This window comes from Pleurodeles waltl, chromosome 11 (assembly GCF_031143425.1).
Source record: "Pleurodeles waltl isolate 20211129_DDA chromosome 11, aPleWal1.hap1.20221129, whole genome shotgun sequence".
Lineage (NCBI taxonomy): Eukaryota > Metazoa > Chordata > Amphibia > Caudata > Salamandridae > Pleurodeles > Pleurodeles waltl.
This window is the reverse complement of record NC_090450.1, coordinates 916223147-916238750: the sequence shown is the minus strand read 5'-3', so window position 1 is coordinate 916238750 and position 15604 is coordinate 916223147. Positions and strand designations below refer to the sequence as shown.

General features: G+C 42.8%; 1 protein-coding gene across 1 annotated transcript in view; it reads right to left on the bottom strand.

The window, feature by feature from the left end:
* TMEM120B (transmembrane protein 120B) overlaps positions 1-15604 on the bottom strand; it is a 102521-nt gene that overhangs the window by 48842 nt on the left and 38075 nt on the right. The window contains exons 5-6 of the mRNA XM_069214911.1: positions 7356-7451; positions 1783-1872 (exon numbers count right to left, since the gene is read on the bottom strand). Of these exons, the coding sequence (XP_069071012.1) occupies positions 1783-1872; positions 7356-7451 (186 nt within the window). The remainder of the gene's footprint in view (positions 1-1782; positions 1873-7355; positions 7452-15604) is intronic.

Here is a 15604-nt window from a genome sequence, read left to right as displayed (position 1 = left end):
ACATGGCCTGTGCGGCCAAGCAAAATAGCAAATGAAGACAATACACCAAATATGAGAAACATACAACTTGCACGGACACCCCTCCGGCCCCCCTACCACGGCACGCCATCATGTCCACAAAAACCTAATTTCCCTGCATTTGAACCTCCTTCCTTGCCTTCAGTGTCATATCTTCAAATGTCATCATCATCAATGCAATAGTCAATAGGGTTTTCATAAGGTCAGGCAGAGCAAACAGAACGAACAGGAGAGTCCTGTGTAGAAAGTTTCCAGCTTAAAGATATGGAGCATCTTTAGCTCAAACCTGAAGAAACACTCAAGTCCACCAGCTGGCAATTTAGCCCAACGACAAACCTTCTCATGTGGGCTTTTCGTGCTCACCTGTATGTCACTGGGACCACCCTCTTTCACAAGAAGGAACTTGAACCTGCAAGAGAAATATCTCAAAACCCTAGCTGACACCATCAAACTAAACAACACTGGTGATTGTTGGAGATGTAGGCCTAAGTAAAATATTGTTTTTAATTTATTATTATATATGTATTTTTTTTTTTTTAACACAGATGACCCCTTTTTTAAGACTCAGGTCCAAATTCCACTATTTTGGACACACACCACACAGGGAATGGACAGTCATTTCTGGAGTCACTTTTGCCTTGTTGGTTAGAGGAGAAGTGGGGAATGCAAATCTGCCATGAAAGGTTTCTCCACACACTGACTTAACACAGGCACCCAACGTAAGTCCCGGGAGCAACCTCCAGTCAGACTTTCAGGATAATGGAAGCAAGTTCCGTTGTCAATTTATCTTCGGTGTCTTTCCGGAAAATGTAAACGGAGCAGAGAGTTCTGGCTTTACTTTGACTAACAACTTTTACAATTCACAGCACCTATGTAAAAATGAGCATGATACCTGTGATCAGAACACCAAAAAGGAAACAATACAGGCTGGAGTGAAAGAAGACTGCAGAGCACAAGTGACCCTCACATGTGGGAGCAATAAAGAGAAGAGAATAAGGCACTACTGCACAAAACAGGGGGATGCCCTCCTTCATTGCAGACCACAAAAAACACAACAACACGAACAAAGGTTTTTTGGTATATATATCACAAACTGAAGGATTTGTAGCTGATCAAAAACACTGGTACCAATTGTAAGCTGATGGCCAACTCCCTAGATCTATGAGCTTTTAGAGATACATACAAGAACATGAAAATTGAAGGGAATAAAAATAGGATTGCAGAAATCTACCGCATTACATAATTGGACAACCTAAAAATATTTTCTTATTGTCAGATGCTTGATTTGAATTTTTTTTTTTTTTTTTAACACAGGCTAGGGTCCAAGGTCATTAAAGCATATACCTGTGCACCAGATTTTTTTTACACATGTTTTATTTTTAGGCACGTTTAGATACAAGTATTTGTCCAGAATCACAGAATGTCAGAGGCCAGGACTCGTACCTGGTTCCCCAGTACCTAAATCTGCAGCTCTTGCAGATATTGTCTTTTGCCTGAATATTGTGATGTATATTTGGCACATATGAAGTGTGTATATTACTTCAGTCTTGTAAAACCAATGTTATTTGCAACAGTGGCTCACATCCACCCTTGATTTGTCAGGTACATGTACATGCGTCACTGGATGCATTAAACAAACGCTACCTTCTTTCTCCTTCAGTTTAGGACAAATATGCTCTTGGTGGGTTAGAGAACTGACCAAAGCACCTACTAAGCCCAACACACAACCCATTCATGTCGGATGTGCATGCACGCACTTACTACCTGGAGCCATTGCTGATGAGGATGCTCTCCCTTATTGTCAGCGTACAGTAATACCAAACCAGCAGGAAGTTAAAGACTTCATCTGTGACCCTGGAAGAGAAACAGTGGATAGCTGAATGAATCACATTAGTTCAAAGGGCATCAATGAAATACTGAACATAGATTCTTTCACTTAATTTCATACTGCAAGCATTAACTTGCTGGGGTTAGAAACTTATTGTTACCCATCCATTTCTCACAAAAGCAGTCAAGAGAAAGATTATTTGTTATTTTTTAACTATGTCTTTAGTTAACAGGGCAGTTCCATTACCCTTATCTAAGAAGAAAACTAAAAACAAAAGGATTCGAGGGTAGTGTGAGAACGCAAAAGCATAAGTAGAATAAGCAATAGCAAAGCCAATGGGTCTGCAATGACTGTCGACCTACTGGCTTTGCAATGATCTTTTCCTTTGCTATAGTTTACCATTCTAAGATGGTTGCCCAAACGTGTATGCATGCAGGTACAAGGGTGGCCATCTTGAAATATTTTTTTACACTTTAGCAAAAATATGCAACAAAGGCCACCTATGCATGCATACGTACACGCATGTACAGGCAGCCATCTTGGAATGGTTTTTGCAATAACATTTTCTAAAAAATATCCAAAGATGTCTGTGCGTTCACATGCATGTGACTCTACAAGCAGCCAACCTGGAATGTATTTTGTAATCATTTTTTTATAAAAACCATACAAACATGAGCCCTTGTGAATCTGCATGCATGTGCCCTCTTGCAGGCCTTCGAATGTTTCAAAAAGACAACTTCCTAGATGGTGGCTTCTAGCTATCTTATTTCTGACACAGTTGTGTGTGGAAGTAGGACTCCCCTCACCAGCTCCCATAATAAATTGCTATCATGAACACAAGCTTGGTCTTGTGTCTTGCATGCTGTCTATATAACTTCTACAAGTGATAACTTCTTTAGTAAAACATTTATAATCTTATTTTAAATCTTATTATAGCAATTGCCATTATGTTCAATTCGTTCTCCCAAACTCTTTCAAATTTTGACACAACCTTAGTAGACCATGTTTTCAGCAACGGTGCAACAGTTCAAGCTGCATGTCCATTTCATGATGTTACTTTTTGCCCCCGGCAAGTCCTTGATTTCAAACCAATCTGTTTAAGACTAGTCAAATTTGCTGCATCCCAGATCCTTGGGAGTAAAGTTGGTGCAGTCATGTTAGTGGTTTAGCCCCTGTTTTTTCCTAGTACTCGATATACTTCCTCTGAAAGTACCATTCTAGTGTAGGGCAACACCAACATGTCTGAAGAACAGTGCATTTCTGTCTACAACCCCATATGCACATTTCATCATCTAGCTTCCTAAATTTATGGACATGTCACACATTCAAGCACATTCTGTGAAACGTCTACAGCTCAATTAGCCAAAAGCTAGCTTTTATCAATAACTCTCTGGAGGAATTGGAGGGCTTCCTCCACATGTCGTCCTTAAACGTTTTATCATCCGATTACTAACTATTATAGTACACTGACAATTCTGTCCCATACATCATGTGGGGCCCTGTGAATAAATGAACCACATCACTTCCCTTTCTCTCCTCTCTTTCACTAGAAGTGTGTTCCTTGGTTCTACACCCAGACATGCACTTATGTAAAAAGCATTCAATAACATCTCTCTAGTGCAACAGGCTTAATGTTAAGTCACATGACAAGATACCCCTGGCATGTACATCAATCTAAATCATCAAAAGAGGTCCTGACTAAAAGAAAACCCTTTCCCCTTTCATCTACATTTCTGATGCACTTGCTACTTTGATCTCTGTTCGCTAGGGAAACTGTATACAAACAGTAAAAAGGGAGCAACAATAATCAAAATCTTTCTTCATGTGCACTATGGTTTGAGTAGGAAGGCATTCAGTTTTCCTTTTGTTCTGAAATATTTGTCTTTACAAAATAGGTATGCATCTTTTTTTTTTTTTTTAATATAACTTGCTGCGGCTCTGATGGTAAACTCTTGCAAAGCTTAGAACTGATGTAATACTGGTGGTACCTCACACGCACCCCACTACAAGCTGAACCCATCAGTCGGTGCACCTTCAGCACTACCTAGCAAAGGGTAAGAACTACTGGCCTAAACTCCAGCAACAATCTCCTCTGAGAAGGTGGTCGAGCCCAATCTTCAATTACATAGGTGAGACGTCAGGACTTGGCTAAGTGACGCAGTAAGCGTGTCTTTGGTAGAGCAACCAAAGAAAAATTACATAGTTGCAGTTTGAGCATAGGAACCAAGAGGATTAGCAGAATTCAGAATCAGAGCATGCAAATACTAGAGCCAGGGTTTCACTCTGGGTAAACAGCCTTCATCTCAGTGACCCGTTTAGAGGAATTCAATCACGCGTAACTTTATTCCTTTCTCCTACTCAAGCTAGCATCTCGTCTACACTGGTTAAAAGTCTCATCATCCTGGAAAAGGCACCCATTTTTTTTGTTAAGTTCAACAGACTACCAAAGAGCCTCCACCAGAAAAAGCTTCAAAATTACTGAATGTTTTTAAAGACAGTCCGGGACACACTTTTTTTTTTTTTTTAATAATCCAAACATCTAAAATTCTCGTGGCAATGTAAAGAGATATCTCAAATGCTATTGCACAAATCTTTGGAACCAGGTCCATGATGCAGAAGAGCTCAACTTCCCAAACCACAACTAAAATTGAATACACCCAGTTTAGGTAGGTCCCAATTTTCCTTGATCAGCCCTGTGTAATCATAAAGCCAGGACTCACAAGTGCAGTCCATAGCAATGATGTACTCTTGGGGCTGAAACAGGGACTCTAGGCACAAAGCAGCATAAATCACTGCTGAAAATCCAGGACTCACTGCGTACCAACGCACCTTAAACTCGTCTGGTTTCATCTTAGATTTCTTAGGAAGAGAGTTCTCACCAGGAAACAGGAAATGTCACCTGTCCCTTCCTATAAACAGGAATAAACCTTTTGTTGCAACACTTCCGCTGCATCTCAAAGATGCACACTGGTGAAGAGACCGGGAGGCAGGCACAGGAACAGGTGCTTTCCTGAGCAATATGTTACAAGCAAAGGAAGGGAATCCCATAAAGAGCCAGGGTGTGATCAGCTCAACCCCTCGCTGGAGACAAACTCCAACTGACAGGGATAAATACTCACCCTAACAACATCACTCACACATTCCACCCAGAGGCTCACTCCCATTTTGTGTTTTTTACTGCAAGGTTACATTTGCCTGTGACATACTTATGCAGAGCCCACCATACGTTTTCTAAGGTATTGGAATATGCAGTTTGATGGCCATGGGGTTAGACTGAGGGAGCGGCTTCATAAGTTTCTGAGATATTTTAGATATATATATAGATGCAGAACAAACCTGGATGCGCAGAGGAGATGGTTTTGACAAATTAGCGGTGAGGGAATTATAGGTTATGTTATACTCATGATAATCCAACGTCTCCTGTCTCTTTATAGCGCACACACAACTATGCAATACAGTATATGTTGTCAATATGATCACAAAGATTATTATGCTGTCCTGAAGAAGGTGGACTGCAAATGATGATTCTCTTGAAACGTAAGTCTGTTGTCTTTCAGAATGTTAATTGTTTACTCAAACCTAAAGAAAATGACTACTTCGAACAAGGTCTAGATTTTGGGATTTGGTTACTGAACAGGAACATGTTTTAAGGATTTTTTTTTCCCCCATTTACAGACCATTGATATTTTTTGACAGAAAGATTTGTGAGGCTAGGGTTCTTGTGCGAGCTTAAGAATTGCTCTGTCTTGAATAGATAATGATTTTTTTGTACTGATCTGTTTAAATTTATTCGACGGTGAACAACATTAATAGACATTTTATGGCATTATGGTACTTTGTTTCCTGCTATATACAGAGAGCCTCTCTGACATGTTCAAAATTCACCCCAAACAGCTTATATATTTCTGCCTATTACATCTCCATGTTGCCATCACCTTTCTAAGACATGATCAGTAAAACAGTGGCATTGGCACAGAAGACTTAAACTTATCATGCAGGAACAAATAATGTAAAAGAATCACTTGAAGCCATGCAAAGAAAGTAGAGGAATCTATGCCTCATGGCAAGTTTGTACAAGACACTGAGCTGAAAAGGCGCTCCAGCACTTCATCGTTTTTGGCTTTTGGAATTATGTGGCACATTCATGATATCAACAGTTTGACAAGATGTGCGAAGTGATCAGTTATTCAAGCATCCCTGGACTATGCCTAGTCAGAAGATTCTCCAGTGGTCCTCCCAGCCTCTCGACTTCAAAAGAGCTTTTCACTTGTAGGTATTTAGTCCATCAGAAGTTCCTTATTAGGTCATCCTTTCCATCCCCAAAGATTTCAAGTCTATCCCACAGGAAGCAATTCTCTTGACTTTAACTCCAAATAAGCATTCTTGGTGGTCACACACGGGTCTGTAGGATAGTCAGCTTGTGGTCCATCTATACCAGTAACTAGTTCTTCCCAGAAAATAGGGACAGTCTTTCCGAACCCACCTTTCAGTTCAAGGCTGTTTTGGACTTTCGTTCAGGTCAGGACATTGCACTACCTGTCGTCACCTAATCAGTCTCACAAAAAGTTCCTTTAGCATGGTCTCTACATAAATCAAGCCCTGTTCAATGGACAGGGATTATATCATGAAATTTAAAGTGGTGGGACAGGACCACTTAGAAGGAAAATAAATCAGGTGACCATGGCTTGCTGACAAAAGTGTCTTGCTTGCATTCATTTCCAAGCAGCTGTTTGCCATTAACCATTGACTGTGGCAACAGAGTAGGCATATTGCTTTAAAGCCATATTAAGTTATCTGAGTGGATGAAGGCTAGGGGTAATAGAAAATTCAGAGGAGCGCCCCTGTGAAACTGAGACATAGATGACATAAGAAATCGTCTGACTTTGTTCATTTAGAAAAGAACTCCTTTGCACAGAAGAAGCAGTGGACAAGCAAGTGGTCGGATAACATTTCTTGCGCCCAGTGTTGTAGCCAGAACTTCAAAGCTGCACAGTCACATACAATGTATAGTCTTTATCCTAAGCCCTTTCCAAACTAATATCCATATGCCTTATTTAGCCACCTGGAGCTGGTACACCTGAAGACTGAGGACCTCACCCTTCACATTATTCAATAAAAGCAGTTTTATGATTGTTTTATCAACCACAAAAATACTTCCTCGCCACATTATTATTGATTCTGCAAAATTATTTAATTAAAAAAAAAAGTCCATCTTCAGACATTATAATGCATACACACGTAGCAACTGTGGCTGGTATTCCAAATACAGATTCAATGGCATATGCCCGAGTACGGTAAGGCTTTTCAACATAATTTTTTTTCAAAGTACTTTTAATGCAAGCTTTAGAAGGTCATATTCACAATGCTGGAGATGCCAAAACCTTAATTCACGAGGTACATCAGACACCAGGACCCAAATTCAACAGATTGCCAACTCCAAAGTTGACAAACATTTTCTAAAGTTCTCTGGAGCGATCAGAATTGTCATCATCCTATGTAACGTTCTTACCTATAATGTAGAAAGAACATGCATGCAACTGCACCAAGTAACAGGATAATAGTCAGATACAGCTTAAACTTTTCATATTCATCTTTGTAGGCAAATCTGCAAGAAGAATCATAAGATTATCATGGGATGCAGGGTATAAATGATACTCACATGAGGTAAACATAAATCATTCAAATAAATTTAAGGAGAGATTTGAAAACTGAAAGCATGTTGCCAAGAAAGAAAAGGTCGGAAGAGTCCGGGCACCTTAAATTTTAGATAAAATAACGCACGTTCATCATTACCACTGATGAACCTCTCAAATCTTCCTTTTTTAACTCACACATATCACCATCTTTGACCTTTAGAGGGCATTAGGTAGAGAAGATTACCCTTAGTCTGCACTTAAACAAATGGGCATTTGTCCAGTAGGATTTATTCATAGGTACATATTGAATGGACCTACCCAAAGTATCAATATTGTACTAATTTCAGTTAACTCAAGCACATTAAATGTAAGATAAATAGAAAAGAATGAGACCTATCTTTTAGTGCATATTCAGTGTATTCCAAAATAAAACTAATTACATAGAGTGCAGACGGTGAAGTGTCATTGTGGTGTAAATATGTGTATATAATGTCATGAAAGCATTAAACAATCATCTGACGTTTGTTCAATGTAATGGTGAGGCAAGCAAAGTATGTTAGCTGTGGTCTCAAACTGAATCAATTCAATTACAACCAGAAATGTGTGTCAACATTTTGACCAAGAACTCGTTACACAGGTCTCAAGACAAAACAATGTTGCCGCACAGCAGGCTGGGGATGGAGAAGGAGATCTACTGTATCCCTTGAGCAACAAAGTTTAAATGAGGATGTAGAAATAACTTTGCTCGACTTTATGTGCAACCTCTTGGATAGTGGCTTCTCCAGAAGGTTATGACCTATACATACTGATATGGGCTGTTGTGATAGACCACAAACTCATCAGGGTACTGTGGATGGGACACTGGGCTGATTCCCTCACAATTCCACAGCGTTTTAGGGACATCTATTCGGCTTATAATGTTAAAGACGCAGACGTTCAACACATACTGTAAGGAAATGCCTCCTTGGCATGGTTGCCCCCTGACTTTTTGCCTTTGCTGATGCTATGTTTACAATTGAAAGTGTGCTGAGGCCTGCTAACCAGGCCCCAGCACCAGTGTTCTTTCCCTAACCTGTACTTTTGTATCCACAATTGGCAGACCCTGGCATCCAGATAAGTCCCTTGTAACTGGTACTTCTAGTACCAAGGGCCCTGATGCCAAGGAAGGTCCCTAAGGGCTGCAGCATGTCTTATGCCACCCTGGAGACCTCTCACTCAGCACAGACACACTGCTTGCCAGCTTGTGTGTGCTAGTGAGGACAAAACGAGTAAGTCGACATGGCACTCCCCTCAGGGTGCCATGCCAGCCTCTCACTGCCTATGCAGTATAGGTAAGACACCCCTCTAGCAGGCCTTACAGCCCTAAGGCAGGGTGCACTATACCATAGGTGAGGGTGCCAGTGCATGAGCACTGTACCCCTACAGTGTCTAAGCAAAACCTTAGACATTGTAAGTGCAGGGTAGCCATAAGAGTATATGGTCTGGGAGTCTGTTTTACACGAACTCCACAGCACCATAATGGCTACACTGAAAACTGGGAAGTTTGGTATCAAACTTCTCAGCACAATAAATGCACACTGATGCCAGTGTACATTTTATTGCAAAATACACCCCAGAGGGCACCTTAGAGGTGCCCCCTGAAACTTAACCGACTGTCTGTGTAGGCTGACTAGTTCCAGCAGCCTGCCACACTAGAGACATGTTGCTGGCCCCATGGGGAGAGTGCCTTTGTCACTCTGAGGCCAGTAACAAAGCCTGCACTGGGTGGAGATGCTAACACCTCCCCCAGGCAGGAGCTGTAACACCTGGCGGTGAGCCTCAAAGGCTCACCCCTTTGTCACAGCACCGCAGGACACTCCAGCTAGTGGAGTTGCCCGCCCCCTCCGGCCCCGGCCCCCACTTTTGGCGGCAAGGCCGGAGAAAATAATGAGAATAACAAGGAGGAGTCACTGGCCAGTCAGGACAGCCCCTAAGGTCTCCTGAGCTGAGGTGACTCTAACTTTTAGAAATCCTCCATCTTGCAGTTAGGATTGTGGCCCCCTCCCCTTGGAGGAGGAACAAAGAGGGTGTACCCACCCTCAGGGCTAGTAGCCATTGGCTACTAACCCCCCCAGACCTAAACACGCCCTTAAATTTAGTATTTAAGGGCTACCCTGAACCCTAGAAAATTAGATTCCTGCAACAACAACAAGGACTGCCCAGCTGAAAACCCCTGCAGAGGAAGACCAGAAGACAACAACTGCCTTGGCTCCAGAAACTCACCGGCCTGTCTCCTGCCTTCCAAAGAACTCTGCTCCAGCGACGCCTTCCAAAGGGACCAGCGACCTCTGAATCCTCTGAGGACTGCCCTGCTTCGACGACGACAAGAAACTCCCGAGGACAGCGGACCTGCTCCAAAAAGACTGCAACCTTGTTCCAAGAAGCAGCTTTAAAGAACCCTGCAACTCCCCGCAAGAAGCGTGAGACTTGCAACACTGCACCCGGCGACCCCGACTCGGCTGGTGGAGAACCAACACCTCAGGGAGGACCCCCGGACTACTCTACAACTGTGAGTACCAAAACCTGTCCCCCCTGAGCCCCCACAGCGCCGCCTGCAGAGGGAATCCCGAGGCTTCCCCTGACCGCGACTCTCTGAAACCTAAGTCCCGACGCCTGGAAAAGACCCTGCACCCGCAGCCCCCAGGACCTGAATGACCGGACTTTCACTGCAGAAGTGACCCCCAGGAGTCCCTCTCCCTTGCCCAAGTGGAGGTTTCCCCGAGGAAGCCCCCCCTTGCCTGCCTGCAGCGCTGAAGAGATCCCTTGATCTCTCATTGACTAACATTGCGAACCCGACGCTTGTTCTAACACTGCACCCGGCCGCCCCCGCGCCGCTGAGGGTGAAATTTCTGTGTGGGCTTGTGTCCCCCCCGGTGCCCTACAAAACCCCCCTGGTCTGCCCTCCGAAGACGCGGGTACTTACCTGCAAGCAGACCGGAACCGGGGCACCCCCTTCTCTCCATTCTAGCCTATGCGTTTTGGGCACCACTTTGAACTCTGCACCTGATCGGCCCTGAGCTGCTGGTGTGGTGACTTTGGGGTTGCTCTGAACCCCCAACGGTGGGCTACCTTGGACCAAGAACTGAACCCTGTAAGTGTCTTACTTACCTGGTAAAACTAACAAAAACTTACCTCCCCCAGGAACTGTGAAAATTGCACTGTGTCCACTTTTGAAATAGCTATTTGTGAATAACTTGAAAAGTATACATGCAATTGAAATGATTCAAAGTTCCTAATGTACTTACCTGCAATACCTTTCAAACAAGATATTACATGTTAAATTTGAACCTGTGGTTCTTAAAATAAACTAAGAAAAGATATTTTTCTATAACAAAACCTATTGGCTGGATTTGTCTCTGAGTGTGTGTACCTCATTTATTGTCTATGTGTATGTACAACAAATGCTTAACACTACTCCTTGGATAAGCCTACTGCTCGACCACACTACCACAAAATAGAGCATTAGTATTATCTCTTTTTACCACTATTTTACCTCTAAGGGGAACCCTTGGACTCTGTGCATGCTATTCCTTACTTTGAAATAGCACATAGAGAGCCAACTTCCTACACATACTGTGCACACTGAGCAATTGATGCCGAATCAATTGCAAGTACCTTTGCTTGGCCACCTGCCCCTCCCAAAGAGAGGGATACCTACTAACACCCAGTGATAGAGAACGCTTGAGTCAGACTATTCTTTGCCCTGATGAGAGCCGCAAATTAGTATGGTATTGATACTTTGTGTAAAATCAGTCGATATGTACCCAAGAATGAATCCCACTGGACCAATTTTAATATAGCTTTGTCACCCTAGTCCAGAAAGGGTATATAGAGTTGCCCATGTTCACACAAACAAATTCTCTAGCAGCAGTTTAAACTACCTGAAGAAATAACATGCTTCTCAGGTGCCAAAATCAACAACATGTAAATGTCAACTCTAATGTACATTTATGAAGCCAGTGACAGCAAGAATACTTTCCCGGCCTTTGCAATGCATATAATGCATATAGACCCAGCATGCTGCAGCAGAGGCTGACATTCCCCATGAATCTTAAAGTTCACCATGTAATTTCCTGGTTAAAAACAGACCCTGAAGCTACGCTTGAGAGATTTTGCTTATGAATAAAGATGCAGACCGAGGACCCCAAGTGTTCCCAATTTTAAGTGATTAAAAATATTACTAAAGTATAAAAAAGTAGGAATATTTTTTCAAAAATGTTAACCCTATCATTCAATGACCCCATATAGGTGGAATAATAACTGTAGTGATGGTTAACATAATACAAATTAAAGTGATAAATGATTCTGGTAAATTGGACACCTCGGGTGCATCAGATGTCGATATCATGAATCAATCTCGAAGATCTCCACACACCAGGCATGATGCCTAGATAAATGTCAATCCAGAGAGCTGTCTCTATAGGGCTATGAATATTTCAGCGAGTAGGCCACTGTCCCCGCCATTAGGGAAAGGAACTTTCAAAAGTGGTAAACCCAGGCAATGTGACAACAATCTATAACACCCCTAATACGGTCAGTTCTGCATAGAGTCCTTCTGGTTGTCTCTCAATCCATAAACATATCTAAACATGCCGCATGCAATTTGGCCTAGAGTTGCAAACAACTGGAGACAAACGTCATCAGTGCCATAAAGCATTCTGCGAAGATAGACTGCAGTTTTATGCCTTGATCTGTGCATCAAAAATTTTAATGGATTTACCTAAATACTTTTTTTATGGCATCCTCCTTAGGACAAAGTAATTGAAATCTAATTCAGCAGGATGCTTATGAACTATCATACAATCAATGTGGAAATTAAATGTACTGCAAGTGCACAGTCAGTGAGCATCGAGATTGATCTCTACAAGATAAAATTCTAATGTACTATAACCATCAATTTTGTGACTGTAAGCAAAATGGTGCACTTTTGTGATTACAATCGCAGGTTTTTTTGTTTTTTTTAAATCAGAGTTTCTGGCTTTGTTCTTTCGAGCTTTTATAATAAGTGAAAATAATAAATGCAACATCTTGACGTACTTTTTCCAGGGAATGCGTCCTGAAAACCACAACAGTGGTAAGGTACGCACTTAGTGTAAATGTGTGAGCTTTGACCAGATGGGGTTGACCAAAAGCTGTTTGAAGCTAATAAAAGTGTACAATCCCAACTGAAAGGCAATGCAAGTAAGTTTTCTTGCATTTCCCGTAAGATGCAGGAAAACTACTTTTCTGACAATATAAAATCACATTGAAGTATCAAGAAAATGCAAACATATACAAAGCAACAAATTAAAAACATTTGGATACTGGATTCTTTTGTAAGTCTTGAAATATACTAGTCAAATTATTAGAACAAAAGCATAGAGTAACTTATGTGAGTTTTCCCTTTCTCAATGGCACGTCGGTGGTAGATTCCAACCTTAGCCCAAGAGCCCTGCAATAGGTTTCACCAGTTGTCATATCTGCTCATCCACCCTCTTCTGTTAAATAATATTATGGAAGACCCAAGTTTGCAAAGGTCATTAATCCAAAATGCAGCTCCGGAGGTGTTCTGGTTCCGCGCACCCAGTCACCAATGGGATCAGAAAACTCCATATCCTACTAATGTAGAGGAAATGATTTCGAGCCAGCTAAAATGATCTGCATTGCAAGAATTACTTCGGAACGAATCGAGTTTGCAGGGAACACAGCTCCTCTGCCCTTCAGAACACCGAGAAAGCAGGCTACTCGAATTTAAAGCAATTATTGGATTACATTTACACAGCAATACCCCAGTACCGGTCATACATTTCAGAAAACTAAATCCAGGAGCATCACTTGCCTGCAGGTTACTTCATTCTAATTCTCTGAATGAACAAGAATCCTTACTTATGTCAAGATTTTGCATAAAATAAGTTCTGTCACTTGGGCAGCAACACAAGCAGGGTTATAAATTATTGTATGTTTTCAGATCACAATTCCCCCTCCTTTAATATGTGTCTAGTTTGTTTTTACGTCTGCACAAGCCCTGTCGTGTGAAGGCATCGCTCTGGGTGGTCTGCTTTTCATGATTGCACTTGCTGCCAGGACACAGGCAGTTTTAGGCTTTGGAGTAATTGTTACAAATATTTTGCACACAAGCAGCTGCAGTATGAACGAAGCACACTCAACCTGCCTACCTCGAGCGGGGATGCAATAACTGCCCACGCCAGAACGAAAAGATGTCTAAAAACCGCTGAGGCGAGCAGCCATGCTGCCGTCAGGCAGACATACAGCCATAGCCTGGAGGATTTTAAAGGGTCAGGCAAGCAGGATTTGGCGAATCCTGCCTCCCCGGGGCCCCACAAAAGAATGTTACAATCTGTCTGAGGTGGGTGGGACAGCACATTCAGGCAGACAGGATACTCAACTCTCCTGGCCCACTTTATGAGCCCTCCGACGCGCAGACTGAATAAGTAAACACTTAAATGGGTGTACTGCGTGACACCCTTGGGACGCGCTGAACTGCTGAAAAACCTGCTCATTCACCTAAAAAGGCATTCCTTCTAGTCTCAGGAAAGTCATATTTTACCCATCTACCGGCACGCCCAGAGTAAATTGTTTAAAAGAATGCTTCTTTTTTCAGTTCAAGTGAGGTGATTTTACGTGAACCCACATTCTTGAAGAAAAATCGGCTACAAGAAAGAGAAAAGTGACTTGCCGATCTGAGTAACCAGTTTTTAAGTGACGTTTTGAAGAGGTGATGGACCCAGTTGCTGAAAGAGAACTGCTCAAACTTAATATTGTAGCTCCCCCTGCTGGATATTAAGTAAATAGCACCGGACGAAGACGTAGTCTACTGGGAAGCTGGGAAATAAAGACCCTGAAATCATTTCTACGTGGTACATGGTCGCGGCCTCGAGGGGCGTCGCAGTAAGGCGCAGCAGTTTTCCCTTCATGAAATGGCGTCACAGGGCAAACCTAGCTATTCTCGCTGGCACAATACAAACCCCGTACAGAGTCAGCTCCTAAATGAGGTGCTGAGGGCAACTGGTTTTCTTGCCAAATCGTATGATCTAGCCTTCTCCAGTTACAATTCTCCCCCTATCAACCGACCTAGATGGCAGCTTCCACATTCCTAAAATGGCTCCATTAGACGCTCTAGAACACCCAAATCATTGTGTGGCAGGACACACTCCACCCTCAGATGCCGATACTGGCACGTGGCTGGTGGAAAAGTGTTTTTAGGGTCACACTACTACCCCCATGGGGTGCTTCCCACGCAGCCCCTCAGCTTCATGGAAGTTGATCATTTATTCCACATTCTGGGTACAATTGTAGCTCGGTTTCATGAAGCTCTCATCTTGAAGCAAGACTTCACCTCTCTGGAACCAGCCGGCAAGAGCCCGACAGCAGAGAGTTACCGAGACTAGAACCCATAAAGTACACACTGCCCTTTCTTTGTCCCAAGACACGCTTCTGAAGCACAGGCCCCGCCTTCTTCAGTTGGCTCCTTCATCTCCTCTGCTTTATAAAGGAAATAAACATACTTTGTGCCCAGGAGACAGGATGCGGCACTATTATTTGCAGAGCCTGAATTAATCTGTAACACTTTTTGTTAAGAGTTTTTTCCGTATGACAAGATCCAGTATTGATTTTTTTGGTTTTGGCATATAGTCAATGCAATACAGTTTTTGCTTATTATATTAATAATGTGAAACGCTTCAAAGGGTAATGTTCCTCATGCCAGTTGTCCTGATGCCATGCTCGCAACTGCAAAGAGAAAACAGAACAATAGGGATTTCCAGGTATATCTTGCCCCTCAGACTGGTGTGGGGTGCAGGTTAAAGGGGGACAGAGACAGACGGCACACTCCCGGGTGCCCTAGTCGCAAGTGCAAACTATAAAACCCTTTTTTGGTACAGGAGGATCTGAATGGCTGTTGGCCTGATCGGGAAGATGGCGGGGGTAGACATGCTCACAACAACGCACCCTGCCTGTGAAGTTTCCTCTCACCATGCGCCGATGAATACTCTGGCTTCTGGGCAGTGAGGCCACCGGGAGACCAACAGAGGCGGGGGAGCCTCCGAATGACAGGGAGAGCCGGGCCACGCCAAGGGTGTCGCTG